The sequence below is a fragment of the Diuraphis noxia genome, unplaced genomic scaffold (assembly GCF_037042655.1).
Source record: "Diuraphis noxia isolate RWA-SAM2 unplaced genomic scaffold, SU_Dnox_SAM2 contig0001, whole genome shotgun sequence".
Lineage (NCBI taxonomy): Eukaryota > Metazoa > Arthropoda > Insecta > Hemiptera > Aphididae > Diuraphis > Diuraphis noxia.
The window spans coordinates 39975811-40001185 of NW_028301711.1; the positions used below are offsets into that span (position 1 = coordinate 39975811).

A 25375-nucleotide genomic window follows, 5' to 3' on the forward strand; every position below is an offset into this window, starting at 1 on the left:
TTTTCACTGAAATACCGTCGTCGTCTTTGTCGGGGGAAGAGAGTATTAATAACTATTTTTGTTGTAAAAGTAATAATTATTATACCCACCAGATTATTAATATCTTTGGAGTAGGTGTATCGTCGAATGGTATTAAAACTATTGATAACTATTATTATGTTAACGGCGTAATAATAATTCTATTATTATTATTATCGTCTTCGTGCACATGGAAATATTAATATTTTGGTATAAATTTACCGCCACACGCACGACAATAAAAACAACGTTTTTTGGGTTTTCCTGGACGAAATGACAATGACGACGCGTGTCCCGATCGACTGCCATTCAGTTCCATAATATTATTTCTTCTTTTCTCAATAATAATAAACTTGCCACTTGGACACTTGGTATCATTACGTCGTGACGCGTGGCGGGTGGCGTGCGTGCTTCTCGTATACCGCTGCGGGGTTACGCTGTACCGTCTACATTCGTTAGTGACCGCTGTCCGTGGTCTAGTGAGTAACCGAACTTTAAGCTGGTAACCTAAACGACCGTTTCTCGATAACCGCGGTACGGAGTTGACGAGTGTGACGTCTGGAGAAAAAGAAACCGCGAAACCGTCTCCAGTGTCTCCACGTCGTGCACGACATTTTGATGAACTCGTTTTGTATATTATACACTAAATCTGTCGATCACGCAATTATTTGTTTTGCTATATTATTTTTTTATGCGAATATTTCTATACGTTGTGAAGAATTCTGGCTGCTGTGCACCGGTTAGTGAAACATTCACGATTATTAGAGGTAAGCTGTAGTTTAAGAAAACACGATGTAGATTAGAAAACAATGTCACAGTTAACGATATCTCGATAGACGTTGTCTGCTGACGGACAGCTGTAATACTAAAATAATTCGGTCAGTCCGGTTTATAGTTGAAAACACGCACTTTCAGTACTTTGATTTTATTATGGTAGTCTGTTATTACTTATTTTTTTTATGAAGGCAGAAGGTACATGAATAATAATAATATCTTTACAGTTTTTACCTATTAATGTTGTATTATATTATGCGCATACTAGGTGTGTGGTTAAAAATGCATTTGTCATTTTTAATGACTATTAAATTATTATTAAATTAAACATGTAGAATAAAATAGTCAGTTTGAAACAATTGAGTTAAATTAAAGTACTCATGTTGGACGTAGGTAATCGTAAAGTATCTACTTATAAAACAAAGATTGTTTACTATTGTAGAGTTAATAGGTACATAGTGTTAATAATAGCTCACATTTTAATGGTACTATGATAAGATCAATTTATTCATAATTACCTACCTAGTTGTTTTGTTGGTTATTCATTTTTTAAATTTTTATCAGTTTTTTTTCTCAATGTATTAGTATTTACTATTTACTATTTATTAATTATTTGGTTCTGCCAATAAACATAAATAAAAGTTTAATACTTAAAATGTGTTGAAAGAATGATGGCTTATAATTTTATACTATACTGCCTATACTGATACTACTTATTAAGACATTATTATCCTAGATAATATTATACAAAATTTGAATATAATATGCTTATCTTTTATTGTGACTTGTGGTTAGAGTGTAAGACATAATATCAACTTGCCATATTATGAATATGAATATCATAGGCATATTCTATTATTCTGGTACCTACCTACCTATTATATATATATTGTGAATGTTATGAATTGTGTCATTCCTTAATCCCTATACCCTCCAAAGGTTGCTATGTGTCAATTGGTAGGTAGTAGGAAAAAAAGGCAACTGAAAAAAAAGCTTTTTATTCCGTTTGCTTTTTTTTCTAGATTTGTGTCAATATTGTTAGAAAGAGATAACCAATAATAATAATAATAATGTGAATTTATTGTGTATACCAGTATACCTATATGTTTATAAATTTATAATATGATATAATCAATTGTCTTCAAAAGTCTAAGCTTTTGAGTTAGACAACAGACCTTCTCAAAGTAGTTTTTTAATAATATTTATCTTTAGTAACTTATCAAACTTTAACTGAAATAGTCCCTACCTACTTACATACAAATATCAAAAATGAATACCTAAATGATTAAGATTAATTGATATGAATAATGTAGGTACAATAAATTTATATAATTTAATGGTTTGTTAGTTATCTTATCTACAAAAAGTTATCTTGTACCTATTTCACATAATTTGTATAGAGATCATAAGTTTTAAATTTGATGATACAATATAGTTGAAATTTACACCAATATAATATCTATTTTCCAAACTGTACTTACATATTATATCGGGTATTATATTTTGTCCATTTAAAAACATTGTTAAATTTTTTGTGTGTGCTTTATACCTACTTATAGGTAATCACTAACAGGGCTGTAGCTACGGGTAGGGTTCAACCCCCCTTTAACATAGTAGAAAATGTAAAAATGTCTAGTATATTCTAAAATTTAAAATGTTTATATTTTGAGTAATCTTGAGTAATTTATTTATTTTAGGTAGTTCTTTTCAACCTTAAATATTTTTTAAAAATACAGACATATTTCATTAGTTTATTATACTAATTTAACAACATCACAGAAAACCTTTTTTATTGAGTTTGGTGATAACATATTATTTGATATTTTACATCTTACAGCTGAAGACACTTGTTTTAAGTATTAAATTTACTATAGTTTACCCTTCACTATACCTTATTGGTACCTCGCCTTATACCAATACTAAGATTCCATTAAAAAAAATATTCTATTGTGACACCTGGATAGTTAACAGAGTCCACACTGTTACAAATTTTTATAATACCTAGCACAAAGCATATTTTTAATTTTTAATTATGATTTGGAAAATTTTCAGTATATTATGTCTATGCTCCTATACTATATTTAGTAATTTATTCCTATATTTTAGTTTATTAGTCAAATTTATTCTAAAATAAAACATTAAAATGGGTTTTCTTGTTTGAAATAGCTAATATACATATTTAGAACCATACTTTTGGTGTACCTGTGTAAATAGTAAATATAAAAACTATAAAACATTTAACAAAATTATTTTTACATTTAAAAATACTGAATAGTTGTACAAGTTTGGCCAGGAAGATAAGGTAGGATAGTAGTATATATTGTGGGATGGTGTGGTTCACAGTGCTGGGTTATAAACATTTTACCACATCATTTTAAAATACAGCAAAACCTCTTTATAACGGACCCTCTATTAAAAGGAATCCTCCTTAAAGTGGAAAACGTCAGCAGTTCTGGTGCAAATAATATATGAAATTTCTACCTCTCTATGACGGAAAAATGTTTGATTCCAAGCAATTCTGTTATAGAGAGGTTTTACTGTATTCATAACTAGTGATAATAAATTGAAATTGTTTGTTTACATTTTTGTATCATGATTATACCTAATATGCACTTATTAAATTGATAGTTGATAGGTACTCAATATAGGTTTATACTAATTATTGTCATCAATTGGAATCATTGATCTCCATTGAGATGTTATTTGACATAAATTATGTCCTATCCTATTCATGTTTTTACATTCTTGTTGGGCACAGTAGACTTGTGTCCACTGTATCGTGCGTGTAATATCTAAATTGGTATTTATCTATTTTCTATGTGGTATCTAACTGAGCCAGGAAGTATGATAGTATTACTTCCCAGATAGTCAGATGCTAGATGCATAATTTATTGTACAATAATAATAAGAAGCTTATAAAATCATCAATACAATGTACTATGATGGTTAGTGTCTACATTTAAAATATAATATATATTTGATATTATAATAAAGTTAACAACAATGGAGCACCATCCATGTCTCTGGATGACGTTGCACCATCTGTTGCTCTCTTTCCAACCCTAATTCTAACTCATGATGGCTTCAACCATAGTGATGTAGATGTAGCATGTAGCAGTACTTGGAAGAAATTAGGTACTACAGTCTACCACATAAACGACATTAATAAATTATTGTAATTTTTTTGAAATAATTTGTGTTTAAAGTATTCCTGTGAACACTGTTCGTTTTGTGCTTACAAGGACGTTACACAGTTATTTCCATTGTACAAGTGCAAAATATAGTAAATTACAATGGCATGTATTAGGAGGTGGTTGGGGATTATGGTTGGTATCGGTGTTGATTGTAACTAATTAGAATTTAAGAGGGATTGTTGAAATATTCTTTTTTTGTAAACCCCCCTCCGTCCCTCAAAAAAAAAAAAAACACAAATTTTTATATACGCCACTGGCAAATTATACACTCGGCAGATCACGTTTAGTTACATTATTTTAAAGATTAGAGTGAATTGATCTCTTATAATATGTTAAAGTAAGGATTTTTATTATATTTTAATTAGAAAGTGAGTTATGAATGTTATAAAATGTACTAATAATTTATGATTTTAAATATTCATAAGTCGCTATAAAATATTAAAATATAATAAAAAGCCTAAGAGATGCCCTAAATCATAATCTTACCTTTAAATATTTCATAAGAGGTCAATTCATTCTAATTTTGAATAAGTTGTACATCTTTTGCTTCAGTAATTTTAATATTTATTACAAATTAATTAGGTATATATCGATTGCACCAAAAAAATATAAATATTTTTAGATATTTTATTCTAATACATTTTAATAAGGCGTTAACATTATAAGTCACTATCAAAAACAGTAAAATACTTGTTGAGAATTGAATTAAATTAAATTATTAAATCTCAAATATAATAAAAAATAAAAAATAATAACATATAACATGTAATTTCAAAAATCGCTAAACATAATACATAGGTATTATAGAATAATTTATTAAAAATGTAATTTTTCGTACTTCAGCGCAGCATCACCAACGCAATTAATGTCTAATAATCTTTTTGAGCCCCATAACTTTTTTCCTTTTCAGAGATTTAGGGTGCAATCGACGTATGTCCTTTAATTTTATAATGCTATTAAAATAATATTTCCTATCCCTCTGGAAATCGACAAAGCATTTTTTTCAAAGTTTAAAATTTTAACTATATTATTAGGTATAATGTCTTAAAATTTCAGTTTTTACAACATTTTTGTTCAACCATATGGTTTATCATAGATAATTCATATGTATTGAAAAAATTCAAATTTAAAAAAAAAAATCGTTGACTGTTCTTTAAAGAATAAAATCACACTAGCCTAAATCTTATCACAGCCGAAGTATGTTTCTACTCGAAAAGTAACTGAATACTTTTTCTTCATTTAATTTTATGACAGGTTCTTGCGAGTGCGAGTGCGAGAACGAATTGAATGATATAATGATATACGATGCTGTGTGTGTGCTATACACACTAATGTTCATTTACAATCGCACACATTGACTTGACTCTGATGTATATGCCACATAATTTGCCTAATTTTTACTCGTTAAAAAAGACCAAACATACAATTGAATACCTAAAAATGCACTCTTTACGTATAACCACAGTACCACACTGTCTCAAAAGATAGAGATTTAATTTTAATAATGGTAAAGACTGATAAAAACACGTTTTTCTCAAATAACCTTCAGATCATTTTTTTTTTTAGAAAATCTGAACAAAAAATGCATAACTCCTTTAATCATTTTAAACGAAACAATAACATATTTTAGATGCTCTGAAAAATTGCATTGGATGTATGGGTTACCGACGAATAATAGGTACGTTTTTATATTATAGATACTGTGCGGTCGTGTAAATTGCCAGCATATAATATACAGGGGGATCGCTGAGGGCGACATCAGATGTGTTGTGTCAGACCAAACAATCGCTACAACCATTTCCGTGCGTCCGTCTGTCGCATAATTTTTTATAGTTTACAATGCACCTGCCATTTTGCTTTTTTCGTTTGTTATTTTGGATTGAGTGTTCTGTGTCGTACAATGCGCGATACAGAATCTGGTGCAGACACGATGATCTATTATGAAAAGCATTATTCACTATGTGTATCGTGTAAGTATATTTGTGCTATTTAATGCCACACGAATACACGATTATAAAATTGTTATTATGGGGATTAAAGGCAGTGTGTATTTACTAATTAGACCTAAATGACGACGCGTGACGTTCATTTTTTTAACTAGCTGCTATTAACCTACTATCAAATGTATTTACCTACATATAATATTTTTGCGTAATATCATTTGTTATGAAATTATAACAATTGACTTTGTAAAAATGTTAGCCGGGCTAACCCAAATAATTGTAACTAATTTCCGACTATTAGTTTATGAAAATATGAATGACGTTGTTAGAAATCGTTGATGAAGTAATCTACTTTCTTGGTTTTTTTCAAGTTTTAGATTCTGAGCAGAGCGATGGATGTATTGATTTTACCATGATGTGTATTTTTATTTATTTATTTATTTTTTTTGTGTCTGTCATCGCGTTTCGGGGCAGTAAAAATGCTTCGATTTTTGACTTCAGTACCTCGTTCGATCAGAAAGTGAATCTAGTTGATACTTTGGGGAGTCAAAAGTAAAATAGTTTTCTAAATAATCGAGAAAAACAAACTAAAAATTAAGGGAAAAACGGGAAATTTTACGCACACTCATTTTTCGACAAAATCGATTTTGGTTTTTGATGTAACTTTAAAACAAATGACCATAGATACATCAAATTTTCATCGAATGTTTATATAAGTATATTCTATCCACCATGCAATTTTCAAAAATGTTCGACTTAAGTTGAACTATTCATAGGCATTTGAAATTTCCGATCATTATTAGTTTTTTTAAAATTAATATCGATAAAAATTTATTTGTAAGGCAGAAAAGCTTGAAAATTTAATACAAGGCTCTTAATATATTGTTACAATAGCAGTTGAAAAATAAAATAAATTCATAGTCACAATTTTTTTTTATAAGCGTTCAAAATTTGAATTTTGACAAAATACGTAAAAATCACAAAAAATCACAAAATATTTTAAGCTAGAAATTCATAAAAAAATTTCTTTTTAAATCTAAGATTTGAAAATTTAATACAAGATTCCTTACAATTTTTTCAATCTTTATCACAAGTAAAAAGTCCACCGGAAATTCAAATTAAATTTTTATGAGCATCTGAAATTTAAATTTTTACAACATTGGATTTTCACTTTTAGCGATTTCTTTATTTTGGCGTAACTCTAAAACAAATGACTGCAGATACTTGAAATTTTCACTGAATTTTCTATATTTGATAAAATTTTCAAAATTTTTAGATTTGTTTTAAACTGTTTACTGACATTTTAATTTGTCAACTTTTTTAGTTTTTTTTTTCTATAAATATCGATAAAAATTTATGTGTTTGGTAAAAAAACTTGAAAATTTAATACAAGGCTTCTAACACATTATAACAATAGCAGTTAAAAAATATTAAAAATATATAGTAACTATTTTTTTTTTATAAGCATTTAAAGTTCAAATTTTGACTAAATACGTAAAAATTACGGCAATGTTCAAATTATCTTAGATAGAAATTCATAAAAGTTTTTCTTTTTAATTCTAAGATTTGAAAATTTAATACAAGGCTCCTAACATATTTTTACAATAGCAGTTGCAAAATAAAAGAAATTCTTAGTCACAATTTTTTTTTACAACCATTCAAAGTTTGAATTTTAGACAACATACGTATATTCGAATCTTCGATCTCCAATCACGAAAATTCATAAATTATTTTATGCTAGAAATTCATTAAAAATTTTCCTTTTATATCTTAGAATTTAAAATGTTATATAAGGCTCCTAACATATTTTTACAATAGCAGGTGAAAAATAAAATAAATATATTTGCACAATTTTTTTTACAAGCATTCAAAGTTTGAATTTTGACAACATGTGTAAAAATCACGAAAATCACGAAAATTCGCAAATTATTTTAAACTAGAAATTCATAAAAAATTTTCTTTTTAAATCTAAGATTTGAAAATTTTTAATATTCTATAATATATTCTAGACAGATAAACCGTCTTCGCTCAGAATCGTTTTTCGTATACAATGATATAATATACACCTAACCCACTTGTAACCTACTGTACAGCAGAGCGACATCTACGACTTACCCGCCTTTTTTTTTTTTTTTGATTTTACAAAAATTCTTTACATTTTCTTACAAAAGCTACCAATATTATGACATCGTAAACGCGTTTGTTTTTATGTAAATTAGAATATTATATTTAATTAGATATTTTAATTTTGCATTATAATTTTGAATATTATTATATACACTATTATTAAATCACATTAGGTCTTTTTGGTATTGTTTATATTATACTGCATAAGCAGCAATATGTTGATGCATATACAACCGTTCGGGCACTAGACAGTAGGTACCAGACTGTTCAGACTTCAGTGTTACAATAATACAAGTTACAACAGTGGTTTTGTGATGTGCCTCCAGTGGTAGTCGATAAAGACGGCCGCTCATCGCAGTTTTGTATTATTATTCCATTGTTATTTACAGGGCGCGATCGAGTCGATGCTGCAAACATAAGACTTATAATACGTGGTATGCGGTAAAAACACGACCACCAAACACTTGTAGTAGTTGTTACATTATAGTAATTGTTTGCACAATATTATTATTGTCGTCCAGACGTCCAGTGACAGTGGGTTTACGGTTTATTGTGCTTATGTCGACGAAACCGCAAACGACACAGCTCGGTGGCAATTCAATTAAACGGACACTTGAATTTGATGAAAAGAAAGCAACACTGCCAACACTCCGACGACGATTCATCGTGCTCGTCCGTTACTGTCGTCCTAATCAGCCACGACAATATTCCTACATATTTGAAGTCATAATTTTAGATTCTGAGCGGAGCGATGAATGTATTGATTTTACCATGATGTGTGTTTTTTTTTTTTTTTTTGTGTCTGTCATCACGTTTTGGGCAGTAAAAGTGCTTCGATTTTTGATTTCAGTACCTCGTTCGATCAGAAAGTGAATCTAGTTGGTACTTTGGGGGGTCAAAAGTAAAAAATTCTTAATACTTTTCTAAATAATTGAGAAAAACAAACTAAAAATTAAGGGAAAAACGGGAAATTTTACGCACACTCATTTTTCGACAAAATCGATTTTGGTTTTTGATGTAACTTTAAAACAAATGACCATAGATACATGAAATTTTCACCTAATGTTTATATAAGTATATTCTATCCACCATGCAATTTTCAAAAAATTTCGACTTAAGTTGAACTATTCATAGGCATTTCAAATTTTCGATCATTATTATTTTTTTTTAAATTAATATCGATAAAAATTTATTTGTTGGGTAGAAAAGCTTGAAAATTTAATACAAGGCTCTTAACATATTGTTTCAATAGCAGTTGAAAAATAAAAGAAATTCATAGTCACAATTTTTTTTTATAAGCATTCAAAGTTTGAATTTTGACAAAATACGTAAAAATCACGAAAATGCACAAATTATTTTAAGCTAGAAATTCATAAAAAATTTTCTTTTTAAATCTAAGATTTAAAAATTTAATACAAGATTCCTTACAAGTTTTTCAATCTTTATCACAAATAAAAATTCCACCTGAAATTCAAATTAAATTTTTATGAGCATTTGAAATTTAAATTTTTACAACATTGGATTTTCACTTTTAGCGATTTCCTTATTTTGGTGTAACTCTAAAACAAATTACCACAGATACTTGAAATTTTGACTGAATGTTTATATAGGCGTGTTATATATTTGATAGAATTTTCAAAATATTTAGATTTGTTTTGAGCTGTTAATGGACATTTTAATTTTTCAACTTTATTAGTTTTTTTTTCTATAAATATCGATAAAAATTTATTTGTTCGGTAGAAAAGCTTGAAAATTTATTACAAAGCTTCTAACACATTGTAACAATAGAAGTTAAAAAATATTAAAAATTTGTAGGCACAATTTTTTTTTATAAGCATTTAAAGTTCAAATTTTGACTAAATACGTAAAAATTACGGCAATGTTCAAATTATCTTAGATAGAAATTCATAAAAGTTTTAATTCTAAGATTTGAAAATTTAATACAAGGCTCCTAACATATTTTTACAATAGAAATTGAAAAATAAAAGAAACACATAGTCACAATTTTTTTTTATAAGCATTCAAAGTTTGAATTTTTACAACATATTATGTAAAAATCACGAAAGTTCGTAAATTATTTTATGCTAGAAATTCATAAAAAATTTTCCTTTTATATCTAAGATTTAAAAATTTAATACAAGGCTCATTATATATTTTTACAATAGCAATTGAAAAATAAAAGAAATATATAGTCACAATTTTTTTTTATAAGCATTTAAAGTTCAAATTTTGACTAAATACGTAAAAATTACGGCAATATTCAAATTATCTTAGATAGTAATTCATAAAAGTTTTCTTTTTTAATTCTAAGATTTGAAAATTTAATACAAGGCTCCTAACATATTTTTACAATAGAAGTTGAAAAATAAAAGAAATACATAGTCACAATTTTTTTTTATAAGCATTCAAAGTTTGAATTTTTACAACACATTATGTAAAAATCACGAAAGTTCGTAAATTATTTTATGCTAGAAATTCATAAAAACTTTTCCTTTTATATCTAAGATTTGAAAATTTAATACAAGGCTCATTATAAACTTTTACAATAGCAATTGAAAAATAAAAGAAATATATAATCACAATTTTTTTTTATAAGCATTTAAAGTTCAAATTTTGACTAAATACGTAAAAATCACGAAAATTCGCAAATTATTTCAAACTAGAAATTCATAAAAATTTTTCTTTTAAAAACTAAGATTTGAAAATTTTTAATAATCTATAATATATCCTAGACAGATAAACCGTCTTCGCTCAGAATCGTTTTTCGTATACAATGATATAATATCATTGGATTCAAATTTAATTCCATCCATTACAGTAACCCACTTGTAACCTACTGTACAGCAGAGCGACATACACGACTTTTTTATATTATTGTTGGCATGCATATAAAATATTCTGCATTAAATATTTAGAGTTAGCTACCTATACTGTAGTGCGTTTAGGATCTGTATAAATCTACTTAGTAATCAAAATAATTTGTCATTATTGGAGGTCATGTAGGTATTTTTATTGGTAAAGTAACTTAATGATCATCCCCAAAAGTAACGAATTAAATATGTTGATGTATTCCTTTTTTTTTTATAAAATAAAATTATGATAGTCATCGATACTTCAGATTACAATATACAAAAAAATATTTCTGTCTTAAAACATTTTTCTTGTCAGGATTAAATATTGTAGCTGGTTTTCATTTTATTAATGAATATAAAAATATAAAATAAAGAAATATAGAAATTAAAAATAGTAGTTGTTAATTTATTTTTAGTTGGTTGAACTTATTTTTCTTCAACATAAATCACATACTTAATATTATGTCATAAAGGTCAAAACGATCTTCCGGATAAAACGATCGCGGTTTGTCGATCGCTTAAAGTCGGGTAAAAGTTTTCTTTATTCACACACACATCAGCAATGTCCTCACATCCGTGACGACACTCACGCACACGAATCAGCTTGTTTTGGGGTGGGTGGAGGGGTGATGTGTGTGCGCGTGTGTACACAGATGAGCCGCCGGCACGCACACGCACGCACGTGCCGCATGAATAGAGACTTGATGAAAGAAACAATGAAGAGGATTTCGGTATCAATTTGGCCGGCCATCAGATTTAACCCCTTTTGTGTGAAAAAGTCCCCTTTACGCGCGCAACTATTAACCCGCCGCCTACACTCACGCACATAATAATAATAATATATACTGTTATGTACACAGTATCGGCCGAAAACACTGCTTTCAGCACTCGTCGTAGTCGGCTCTTTTTTCTGTTTTCATTGTGTCGGTTTTATATTGGATTTGCGCCGGACCCCGTGTACTGCTTTAGTCTGCAACCAACAACGTATACATTTTATATGTATTACATAATGCTATATTATATATTATATCCAATATTCGAATGTCCTTGTATTGTACAGTGTACACGGTACAACACATGCCGAAAATACCAAAACGGAATAGCTCTATCCGCAAGTATACTTATATAGGTACATATATACCTATACGGATATACTTATGCAAATGTGTGTGAGGGATTGGAAACTACATTATAGTATATGTTTTGTTTTGTTATTCTATACTTATATAATATTAACTTTTGGTTCATCTTATTTTTTAGTCTTAAGAATATCTACTACACAGTAAATCGAGCAATCAAGGTTAAAATTCCGAACTTGAGTGTACTTACTGATTAAAATTTTTTTTACAAAATATTTGATTGAGTGGATGATGTTTAGGTATAGCTATATTGCGCCGTGTAGTGTACACTGTATACTGCACGTAAGAGGTGGCCGGCACACGAAGCGTAAAGTAAATCCCAGTATATTATATAGACGTGTAAAATAAGGATGTATACCAATTTTAAGCAGACCTAAGTTAATCGTGACCATTTTTGGATTATCTAATCTTGCCAAAAATGATTAAATATTATGTTTGGTTGATTGTTTTCCAAAAATCTGACATACCCCTTTCGGACATCAACATGGATTAGTTGCCAAGTGCTGTAACTCTTATGTGATTGATCACACTCGCATCAAACGTACTTATGTTGTCATCTTCGTGCAATTTAAAATTGTTTCGTTATTTTTATTTTGTGTATCATTAATTCTATTTATATCATGTTTATACAATGTGACTGACTGATAGTTAACGATTTTAGTGTGCCTTAACAAAATATCTAAACTTTTGTATATAGTTGATTTCTTTATAATTATTTTTTCTAAACATTTACCTTCGTATATGATTGGAATTTTTTAAAAAATAAAAAAAATTTCCTTGTACAGTAATTTGTTAATGATTAATATTAAATTTTTAGATTTATGCTGGTGTAATTCTGTGTCGTTTACGGACCAGCTTAAATATATTATAACAAATAATTTACCACCGTCCACCGTTATTTATAGTTGTAATTATTACATTCTTCTCCGTGTGATTATTTTAGTGCACAATAGGTCATGAATTCATGACTATTTTGAATAACAATATTTAAGTGTCAGGAATCAGACTAAAAATATAACTATAATGCACGTAATGAAAATATACATATGCGAGTAGGCAGAAACTTTTTTAAGAGTCATGGAGGGCCTGTGAATGTGATTATTAGGAGGGTCAACTAAGTATTTTGTCACCCTCTCGACACCCTTTATATACGCGTCATTTACTCCCTTTTTTTTATTCATTCTTTTTCATTTTTCTACACATAATATTAACCGATAAACAACATGTGTACCTCGTTTCAGATTTCCTTCCAAAGCCTCATTTGTGGTATTATAAAGCGTTTAACGAAATTTATATATATATATATATATACTCTTTAATAAGCCTAATCGTGAAGTCAAGATGCATAACTCAGCTCCAGGTTACTTAAGTATATTACTATATATTACATATAGTATAAGATACTTCAACACAATCTTACATAATTATTATTCAGAAGTTAAATAGGATAAGCATAATTCTATAATTTAAAACAATTTATTGCATGGTTTATTTACATTTTATGTTATTTTCTAATAATATCGAACCTACTGACTTAAACCTCAAACTAAATTGAATATTCAGTTGGTTGGTTAAAGTTAGCATATCGAGACATTCGAACAAACATTTGATGTGAATATGTGAGTATACGGACTCAGTAGGTATATAGTTTCATCGCGCCATTGTTGTTTTAAGAGTTTAGTAAGACAAATGGCTAAAGATTCTTTAATAATATAGATTCATTATATTATATTACATATTATTAAAGTAATGAATATACTAAGACATTAAAATGTTTTCGAGTTGTGTTCACTTGAATTCTTTTGGTTTTGATCGCATATAGTGAACCGAACTTTTCTGATTAGGTTAGTGTAAAATATACGAGCATATTCCAATAGCCTAATAGACTGCTACCTACTATTGTTGTTAATAAACGCGGTACATTACCCTTTATTGTATTCCTATTATCTGCATCATCCGGAGTATTGTATTTACGAAATATCATTGTGAAATACTGTCATTGCCACCTCGTCCACATTTGAAAAATTTGTTTTGTTCACCCCACACTTTTGTACTCTACGATGTTTTGTTTGCAATCTAAATATTTAAATATTTATACTAATTAAAGCTATTAGATTAAGTATATAATATATATATATGTAGTTCTAGGAAAGTGAAATGTAACTTTTTGAATGTTGTACCGCGTGTGATCGTATCCAAGTTATGCCAATTAAATCACTTAAAAGTTTTTATTAAAATATTTATAAGCTTATACGACATTATAGTTTTTGAATTTACTACGTAAATGATCCGATACAAAAAAAAAATTATAATTATTTTTGAATTTTGAGTGGAGTGATAAATATGTATTGCAATATATATATTTATCACCATATAATTCGCTATTTATTACCATAGTTTTATAATGGTGGTTCTTGTTATAGGAATCTTATAGTAACAATTTGGTCAAAGAAAAGACACATAAAATAAGAATATTAATATTTACATAATACAATACCAGTATTATAGATTTTACTTTTGTTGCTCGCCTCTGATAATGCAGTAGTAGGTATACATTGTGTTTACAGGTAATTCGATTTCGTTTTTCGATGTCATATAATATTGCTCTGTATTTACAGGGTGATTCTTTTATCAAACAACACTCATTATTTAAAAAAGTATTGATTTTTTTTAAATTTTTTTTTTTAAATTGTAGATTTACACTCTTCTTGAATTGTTTATTATTTTTATATTTTTCACCCTTATATTTATTAGATAAACCACTATCAACTTTTGATTTTCAAATGGTAACCTATATACTTAAAATTTCATAAATTAATAAAACTATTTTTTTTATTAATTATTACGTTAAAATTTCGAATTTAGCGCTAGTAGTTTATGAGTTATAGGCATTTAAAGTTTAGATTGGCAGAGTGGAGTGTGGTACGGGGTTACCCCGCAAAATGTTTGTCCACTACTCCGCTTGTCAAAACTTAAAATACTTATAACTCATAAACTACTCGTCCTAAATTCGATTTTTATGTATCAAAATTTTTAGAAAAATATTCTGCTTTGGAATATGAAATTAAAAAACTATGTTGCCATTCAAAAAAGTAAAAAACTTAAAAAAATGATACCTAAGGTTAGGTTAGGTTAGGTTATTTTGAAAAAAGTCAATACTTTTTTAAATAATGAGTGTTTGATAAAAGAATCACCCTGTATACTTAATATTGTACAAACCGATTGAAAAATATGTGTATTTAAGTATTTTTAAAATTTTTGTTTTTTATACAATAAAAAAGAGCACTATGTCAAAACAGCCACGCAAACTAAGAATATATATTAATAGCAAAAATTTAAAATCAATGATTTTTGAGAATTTTTACATTGATATCTAATATTAATAATTTATTATATTAATTTTGACATTTTCTTTGAAATCAATAAGTAAGGTACAGATGTCAATACTTTTATTATGTATCATAGGCACATTTATCGAAAAAACGTCTGGTAGAGGGAAAGGGTTAATAGAAAAAAAAAATATATATTCATTTAAGATAGTTTTCGACGATAAATGTTTTTAGAAATAAATCGAGAGGTTATTTTAATCAAAAAATGTCTGTATGTTTGTCTGATTTTTCGTACTTACCGCACTACTGTGACAGCAGTGTGTGTTAATGGTATCGAAAAATGTTCCGGTACGATATTTCACCGTTCGGTAATCCATATCGTTACCGGATCAGTGTGCAAGCTACAACTGTAAAAATTACCGCACAAATAAAATATTATTTACTGTATTGTTATCGTACCGTCTATATACCCGGTGATGTCCCCATAATTTTTTATGAGAATAGGTATACTACATTGAAGAACCTAAGAATATAGGCATTTAATTTAATTTTTTAATATAACAAAACAAAATTATAAATATCAATTATTTAAATAATTTATACACATATAATAGTAGAATATAAATATCGACGATGACGATTACGGAAGATACTACCGATAAAGATTGTTGCGAGAGATTCATTTCTCTGTAATATTTAATATTTTTAAATTTCTGTCGAGTGTTGGTCAACTACCTGTGACTTCTCGTAATTGGGCGTTGGTGGGCGGTTTAGTAGAAACTTGCTATACTTTTATTTATGCATTATGATCAACCTTATTTAATTTCAGATTGTATTTATAATAAAGGTAATAATTCAATTTAGAATATATAATCAAAAATAAACTATAAAATTTAAAAAAAAAATGATGTAATTCTTCTTTTTTATGGTTTGTTTGAGAGTGTAGTATATACGAAGTATAACCATAATATTTTAGGAAAAGCTTGAGATTATACGGCGTGACTATATGTAGTGTATCCTATAGGAACACAACTGTCTCTAACGCAGCTGCGTGTGCCGATCTTTAAACCGATTAAGTTTGATTTAAAAATTCTTGCAATGTATACTAATATGAACTAAATTTCCTAAAAATTATAAAATAAGCAAAATAAAAGTTTAAATTTTCAATTCTATGATGTATGAAACGAATTTGGTACTTGCAAAATAATACATTTTGCATACAAATCCAGGCCTTGTTAATAATAATAGTAATACCTACCTAGTGAATATAATGATTATAAAAATAGTAATAATATTATTGTGAAAAGTCGATGACACTCTAATTTAATTTATTTCTTTGTAGGGTTACCCCTAGTTGAGATCTATCAATTTGCAGTTGTCAATTCTACTTACGTGCGACATATCACCTCTTGCACCAGTGCATACGCACACACATACTTGTTGCTTGTTGGTAGCATCATCATCATCATCATCATATAGTTAGTCTGAAAACCACTTCGGCAGCGGCGACTGCCGGTGACTGCTACGACGTTTACGGCGGCGGCGGCGGTTGACGAACGGACCAATGGGAAAGTGGCTGGCGGTCGATAAGAGGCGGGAACGGTGGCGGTACGCCATTGGCGGGGCGCCGAGGACGACCGCCGGCGCCGCTGTTGGAACCGCCACCGCGTGCCGAAGCGTGTGCTGCACACGCATTTCGGATACCGTGACGCGCGGCTCTCTGCAGCTGCTGATCGGCCGTGCGTGCATTTACTGTCTCCTCAGCGGTAACCCATCCGCCCGTTTTGCCGGCACTTTCCACGCACTGCACCGTAGCCACAAAATTCTACTGCCACCCGTCGGAAGTCACAGATTTTCACGGTCAGTGCAGGTCATGAGCAACGGCAAGACCACCACGCCGCCGGCTAACGCGGCCGCCGCAGCTGCAGCGGCTGCAGCAGCCGCGGCCGCGATGCTGTTACACCAACACCAGTCACCGGCGTTGAACCACCATCACGCTGCAGCGGCTGCCGCCGCAGCCGCGGCCTATCATCAGCACCAACAGCAGCAACACCAACACTTGCAGCAACACCTGCAGCATCGAGCTCAACACGAACAACAAATGCACAATCACCACCAACAGCAGCAGCTACAGCAACAGCAACACCAACAACAACAGCAACAGCATCAGCAACAGCACGGCGGTACCGCTACACCTGCAGTGGCGACGGCCGTCCAAGAAGCTGTAGTAGTTGTACAACAGCAGCAGCACATCAAGCGGCCCATGAACGCGTTCATGGTGTGGTCCAGGGGACAGCGGCGCAAGATGGCCCAAGAAAATCCGAAGATGCACAACTCTGAGATCAGCAAGCGGCTGGGGGCCGAGTGGAAGCTCCTTACCGAACCTCAGAAACGGCCGTTCATCGACGAAGCCAAACGGTTGAGGTGAATATTATATTTTATATATTTTTATTATTTTTTTTTCATATATTATATTATATATAAATATTATATAGTTAATGTGTTGTTTGCGTTGTCTTCATCATAATCGTCGTCGTGTACTATATATTATTATAATTATTACTATATCGTCGGTTGTGCCTTTTTTAATCGTTATTAATAATTTACAAGAAGGCGATGATGATAATGATGACGATTACCATCATTACAGCGTAAATTAAATTAATGTTTATTATTAGGAAGGAGTGTTTTTTCGTCAGTTTAAACAATTACTTTTCCCGCGCGTATTAGAATACCTTACAAGGATTTTTTAACATAATGACAGTAGTTACCTATAATAAATATAATCGTTATTTTGTTTGTAATGAATTAGTACATAATAAAGCGATTGACGTATTTATTTGTAGTTCGTTTGTTTGTGCTATATTCAACGGCGTTTTTTAAAAAGTCAAAATTAATTATAAAATACATATAATATATTATAATATTATAATCGCTACCTCGAATAAGGAGTGTACTATAGGAAACATGTTTTAGTATACGATGATTACATTATATCTAAAACTGAAAATTCGTAAATTGTATATCAAATATATTATGTATTTATTGAATTTTAACTACCTATGTGGTTGTGGATTGATAAGTTTTTTTTAAGAGGATGTCAACGCACTGTTCTTTTTATATTTCTTTGAACTACGCGTATTATAATATACAAAACTCATTTATGCAGAAGCTTCTTTTTTTTTTTTGGTGAATCTTTGTGTGAAATCACTCATTAGAAAAAAACGGTAGAAAATAATATTCTTCGGTGTTGGCATATAAATTTTCTAAATATTGTCTTAAAACAATTTATATATTATTAAATTAATTTTTTTTCTGCAAGTTAAATAATAATAAAAAAACCAATATGTCATACTCTCAAAAGTATTATCCTTTTTAATTTTTTTAATAGGTGATTTTACTTAAAAATCATAAAAACGTTTAGGCTAGGTAAAAAGGTTTTATGTATGTTGCGTGTGGGTCTGAGAGAAACAAATGTTGCGTGCGCTTAAATCCTCCAAGAATTAATAGCCAAACAAAATCAATCATGGATAATAATGATTGTATTATTCTTACGTTTTTTAGTTGGATTAATTTTTCACTTAATGTTTTCATTGAAAAATTTTATTTACTTTTTAAAATAAATATTTCTTAATCTTTATTCTTCATATATTGGAAAATTCTCCAATGAATGTTTGTATTTTGAAAATGTGTTGAGTTTAATTATATGTTATAAGTAGAGTTAGGATGTTGATGATCTAAAAAATACAAAATAATGCCCTAAAAACTCTTGTTTATCGTATTTTTTCCATACAATTTATAAATATAATACTCGGTAAACGTAACGTTTGATAAGCTTGTATGATCGGCGTAGTTTGAAAGAGCACTTGTTTTATCAGTATTATATTGACAATATATAACACCCAAAGTCTCAAACATTAAACCCAAATCCAAAGTTAGATTTTAAAATTTTAAATAAATTAAAATTGTTTCCAAACTTGGGTTTAACACTTGCTCTAATTTAAAATTTGAGAAAAATGCCCCACACTGGATAAAAACTACAAGAATGACCTAAAAGATGAAAAAATGAGGTGAAAAAATAAAAAAATGCATTAATCATTAATAGCTAAAAATGAAAAATAAAATTAGAATATTCTGCATCAAGGAAGCATGAAACAAATCTTTAGCTAGGATAGAATTGTATAGAATCAAAGGAAATAAAATTCAAAAGTCGTCAACATCTTAACTCTAGTTATAAGTTATAATCATAGTCCTTAATGCAACATTGTATCAAAGTATACGATTTTTGTTTGTTTGGAATGTTATATTATTATACATGCACCCTAGCTGTGCACATGTGAACAGGACTTTCGATTATTATTCGTTTTGCAAAAAATAAAGAGAGCTTTAAGCTTTTATAATTTTAAAGCTTATATAATCCTTGTAAATTATATATTTTATTTCTTTGATATTATTATTCCTGTAGCTATATCTACATGGGGAAAATATCGATCATGACATCGACTGCTAGATTTTGTTGCGATGTTATAACACTTTAAATTGGGACGAAAACAATCAAAGATCTGGTTCTTAAAAAATTATTAAATTACATTTTGATATTATTATAATATAATAACTGCACTAAACTTGTCGTGGGTACCTATTTATATATTATTTAAGACGTGGAGTCGTGCAGAGTATAATGTTATTATATAGGTACATCGTATTGGAGGTACGACAAATAGTTGCCTACTACCTTATAGCCGGAGCTGGGGCCTAGCAATAAAGTGTCTAATACTGAGTACACATTATATTATACATTTATACTTGGGTAGCGTAAACACGATGGTAGTACGAAAGCGCGTAAAAAGTGAATCCTTGTCCCATTGTCGTGTCACGATGTTGATAAAACTAATGTTATAGTAATATTTTGATTGATTCGTCATCGGACCATAATATTGTGCGTTACAAAGGCATGCTCAAGATTTTTCTACGGTGGGGGGGGGGGTTGACTTCATATTTTTGAATAATATAAAATATAGATATAGCAATATATCGAACCCAATGAACCCCTTGAGCACGTCTCTGGTGGCTTGTGCATAATCTAATAGTAGGTACTAGTGTGCAGTATTATATTTTCTGTGTATGTATCGTGAGTACGCACGAGCGCTTGTGTGTGTGCGTGTGTAATGTATATGTGTAGAAATTACATGACGCGATGAGCTAATTCTATTCTCTTCGAATCACGAGATCATAATATTACAGACTGTAATAATTACATAATGTAAATAATAATATTCTTGTGTATCATAATTATTTAATCTAACTAGTTAGTGTACGCAAATCAAGAGGACATAAAATTGTAAATAGTTTGTATATCTTAAAGTACTCATGAATCGCTTTTAAATTAAAATATATTAAAAAGCCTTTGAGAGCCTCTCGATAAAAATGTTACCTTTAATTTTTATACGATGTCAATTCACTCTAAATTTTTAACTAACGGAACTAAAAGTGATCTGCTGAGTGTAAAAATTGCTATGTTAGACTTGTAAGACGGAGACAACACATGTGGGTGTAGCGTCCTCTTAAAACTATTCCTCAATTTTGAGTGAATGAGTGGATAGGTTTTGTGAGTTAGAGGGTTTGACGAGAATTGAGAGTGAGAACACACGTACTGCGTAGTATAATATAAATACTATGTCTTTTGTACATAGTATAATATTATTATTATTAAATACGATTTTGTGTTAATTATTATTAGAGCAGTTTTTCGACAAATTCGATTATGTCACGTGCCATATCATCTTACATGCCCGTTTCCGATTTCGAACAAGAAATAATTCCAAAAGCCCACGGTGACTTATTTTTTTCATACTTATATTCGCTGCTAAACTTATTAAATCTCCGTGTATTTCTCTCGCGATAACGTCGCGCACTCGCGCAGCCGGGCGCAGGTATAGATAAATACGATATACATTTTATATAGGTTATATATACAATTATTATACATATAATATAGGTTTATTTTTGCATCTAGGAAAAAAAGTCACTGGAAATAAAACAAATATATCTATTTGAATTAGGTAATTATATTAAGTTTTTGAAAGTTACATAAATAATTTTAATTGTTAATTGTGTTTAAATTTGATGTAAGATTAAATGAAATATTTATATTGTAATCAAATATCAAGGTTTTTTAAACTAAAAAAATAGATTAAATTAATAATATACTACAAGTTGTAGAACAATAGTTCATAGACAAATAACTTAATAGCTCCTATACTACACGAATACGCGATATCACTGAAGTTGAGCGGAAACATGTATATAAAGGTTATCCCAATGTTAGTTCTATGTATTACAACCAATATAATAATTATAACGGATTTAAACAATCTTAAATTTAAGGATTGGTTTTCAATTTTGTTATTGAATCAATTATTATTATCATATATTAATACATATTATCAGTTATAATATCTATTAATTATTGCCCTATAATACTCCTTAGTTTATAGACGTCAACGCTCTGATTAAAACAATACGTATTGCAGGATATTCTGGGTATTTGTTTCTTATACATGTCTATGGTAGTGGATGACTAGAAAAACTGTTTTGTTGATTTTAAATGGTTATACATTTTAAGTTTTTAAGTTTAGAATGATAATTGATGCATATTAAATAAAATAATGATGTTTAAATAGTACTTATAAATGTTCTATATGAATTTCCATTGATTATAGAATATCATTTTATCGATAGTCAAATTCATCCCATATTTGTTCAAGCTATTCGTCGAAAATTGAATCAGCCGATTTATTGGCTCCTTATAATACCTTATGATACCTTGAAGAAAAAAGTGGTACACTGATACCACACCACAGTACTATACGCACGGGATTGGTAAATTGAGTCCCAAATGACCCTAACTCGGTAATAAATTGAGTCCCGTGAAGAAATAGGTAGTAGGTAAGTTGAGTCCTGGAAAAAATAAGGTAGTTGGTAATTTGAGTCCCAGGGTAAAACGATTTATTTGCATTTAAAATTTAAAAATATGCGCTATAAAATTTAAATTTGTGATTTGTGGACATTCATTGACTGCATGTATATGATTTTGAAAATAGCAACATGCATTAATTTTATTAATTATATAATTATTTTTTTCCCCAACGATAAAATAACGATACACTCTTAACATACCAAAGCATTCATAGTCAATAAAAGTCGATAACTTTGTAACATCGTACCTTCGATAAGGAACAAAACCTAGGGGAGCAAATTACCAAATACACCAGTAATGTTATTACCCGATTTGAGTTTATTAAATCAATATCAATGAATTTTTACCTAGTACATAATATAGGTGTATATAATATAATATAATAATAATAATTTTTTTTTGATTAATTCGTAAATAAATGGAGTGTATAATAATATAATGTAATGTATAATAATAATGACATTTATTTATTTTAGTAATTTATATTTTTGATATTTTTAATCAATATAAATCTAAATATTATATCCTTATATAAAAAGCTTAACATAAGTTAAAAAATTTACTTACTACCAATTTTTTCCCGGGACTCAACTTACCTACTACCTGTTTTTTCCGGGACTCAATTTACCACTTTTACCTAGCCCTCTATACGCAGTATCTTTAATATAACTCTAAAATAATTAGTTACTTGGAGTAAGATCAGGTGATTTAGGATGCCGCTATAGGTACCAAGCAATTAAAGCTTTGCATCCTACTTTAAACACACATAGTTTATATTTCGGTTTCGGATTTCGGTTAATTTGGATGTTTAAAAAAAAGTCGTTTGGTTATTTGTACTGGTTTCGAGTGTTAGATTTTTCAAAGTTTTTTAGAGTTGTTAAGAGTTTTGTTTAATTCGGGCTTATTGATCTGCAAGCAACAGATGAATCATTTTAAATAACTTTTCAGTAGCAATAGATATAATATAATATTATGATGGTATCTGTTTATGGAGTTGATTAGTTGGATCAGTAAAAATGTGATAAATTCGGTTAAAATTCATACCTATGAATTATATTCGTTGTATTTTACATAATGTCTACGTCCAATCGTCGCAATTACATGTACAACTGTGTACAACTGTTATTAGTTATTATTGATATTTAAATCAAGTTAATGACGTTTTTCAACTGTGATATAAAGAATATAGATGCATTCAGGTGCATATCATATAGTACGTAGGTATGAACAATATCACCGCTTTGATAAATATTAATAATAATAATAATAATACGATAGTAACACGACGAGAAGAGTAGGTATGTTTGCTATTGTATATAATATGTGTTATACGTTGGTGTGCCGTACTTGTACTTATATATATATATATTATTACATTTAACATTTACTATTATACGTAGTATAATGATACGTTATAGATATATGTATGAAAATGTGTATACATGACGTATGCTGTACCTATAGAATAATGTACATATTTCGTCCCAGATGACTATTATTATTATTGTGCGCAGACATCAAAGTTTACGAAACGTCGTGTGTGTGTGTTTGTGATTGATTTTCGGTTACGGGCTATTTGAAATCGTTAAGAATAATCGGCGGCGGCAACGGTGTACGTATTACGTATAAAGCACACACACATACACACACACACACACACACACACACACACACACACACACACACACACACACACACACACACACACATATATATATATATATGCGTGTACGCTTAGAGGTAGAAGAAAAATTAAATAAATGAATAAAAGCGATTTATCACAATTACCGAACTATTGTACCGCGACCGCGATAGGTTCTATCGTTTTGACCGAATCGGTTGGCCGTAGAAGGTACCGTTGTTGTATATATTCACTAATCTACACATATACACACGAGTTAGTTGTGAGTACACGTCATTATGTTATTATTATTTATTGTATACACATGTGATTGTCACAAGAACAGAACAGATTATTTTTTTATACATTATTACTTTTATTTTGTTTGTTTTGCTTTGCTTTTTTCCATCAGGCAGTATTCTGCGCGGCGTAGGTACGATGCGTACGATGCGTACGACCACAGTATCATATTATAATATTATCTATGGTTGGTAATGTTGGTATACGATGATAGATACCTACCTATGTCCTGTATCGTCGTGTCATCATAAGTTAAGCTAGGCATGGGTAGATCATGGTTAAAGAATTATAGATTAAAATAGCAAATAAACGATTAAAGACTGAAGGGCAAAGGCATATGACACGACGTGGCTGTGAACCAGGTTTAAGTGCAATATTGCATAACTGGTAAGTTACGGTGGTGAACAATGTCGGTTTGTTTTTCTTCTTGGGATTAGACACATTGCCAAAAATCACGTCTAAAATGTTTACATTTTTATAAACGTTTATAATAGTTGAATTTTAAAATTAACTTTTTTTTCTATTCTCATAAGTAAACGTGATTTTTCGATTTAAAATTTCGTTAAATAAATAAATTTATTTAAAAAAAAAAACTAATTAGATATAAAATAAAATAATATGTGAATCTATATTTATAAAAAAAAATAACTTAAAGAGAATTTTTAATCTTTCAATAATGGCCTCGAAGATATTAAATAAGTTAGTACCCTGCAGTAATATAACGCTTTTTTTATAATTTATCTATTTTTTTTATGTTTGCGGTGAGTTAGTATTTTATACATTCAAAATTTAATGTAAAGCTTTCGGCACTGGTGTTGTAGTATATAGATGAGGGTAGGGTTAGGAATACTCGTGAACAAAAAATGTTATTTGTATACTATTCAAGAACACTTGAGTTAAGTATTCGATGAGCTTACGTGGTGATATGGACTTTGTGTACTTTGGACTTCGGTGATTTTTTAAAGGGATGTTAGTGCCCCATGATAATTATCAGTTATTACGTATAAATCGAAAATATTTTAGCATTATTATTATTTTTTTTTTCAAACGTTAATAAACGCTTCGAGTTCCTGCATGTATATTGTATACATATTGTAAT

The 25375-nt window shown here is 29.4% G+C and overlaps 1 protein-coding gene across 2 annotated transcripts in view; it reads left to right on the plus strand.

Annotated features, from left to right (window-relative positions):
• Positions 1-374: 374 nt before the first annotated feature.
• The window catches only part of LOC107173663 (uncharacterized), a 38799-nt gene continuing 13798 nt past the window's right edge, over positions 375-25375 (plus strand). The window contains exons 1-2 of one of the 2 annotated variants that reach the window (XM_015524282.2): positions 375-785; positions 16719-17800. In XM_015524282.2, coding sequence (XP_015379768.2) covers positions 16941-17800 — 860 coding nt within the window. In that variant the 5' untranslated portion in view covers positions 375-785; positions 16719-16940. The remainder of the gene's footprint in view (positions 786-16718; positions 17801-25375) is intronic. The other variant, XM_089217110.1, reaches the window with a different exon arrangement.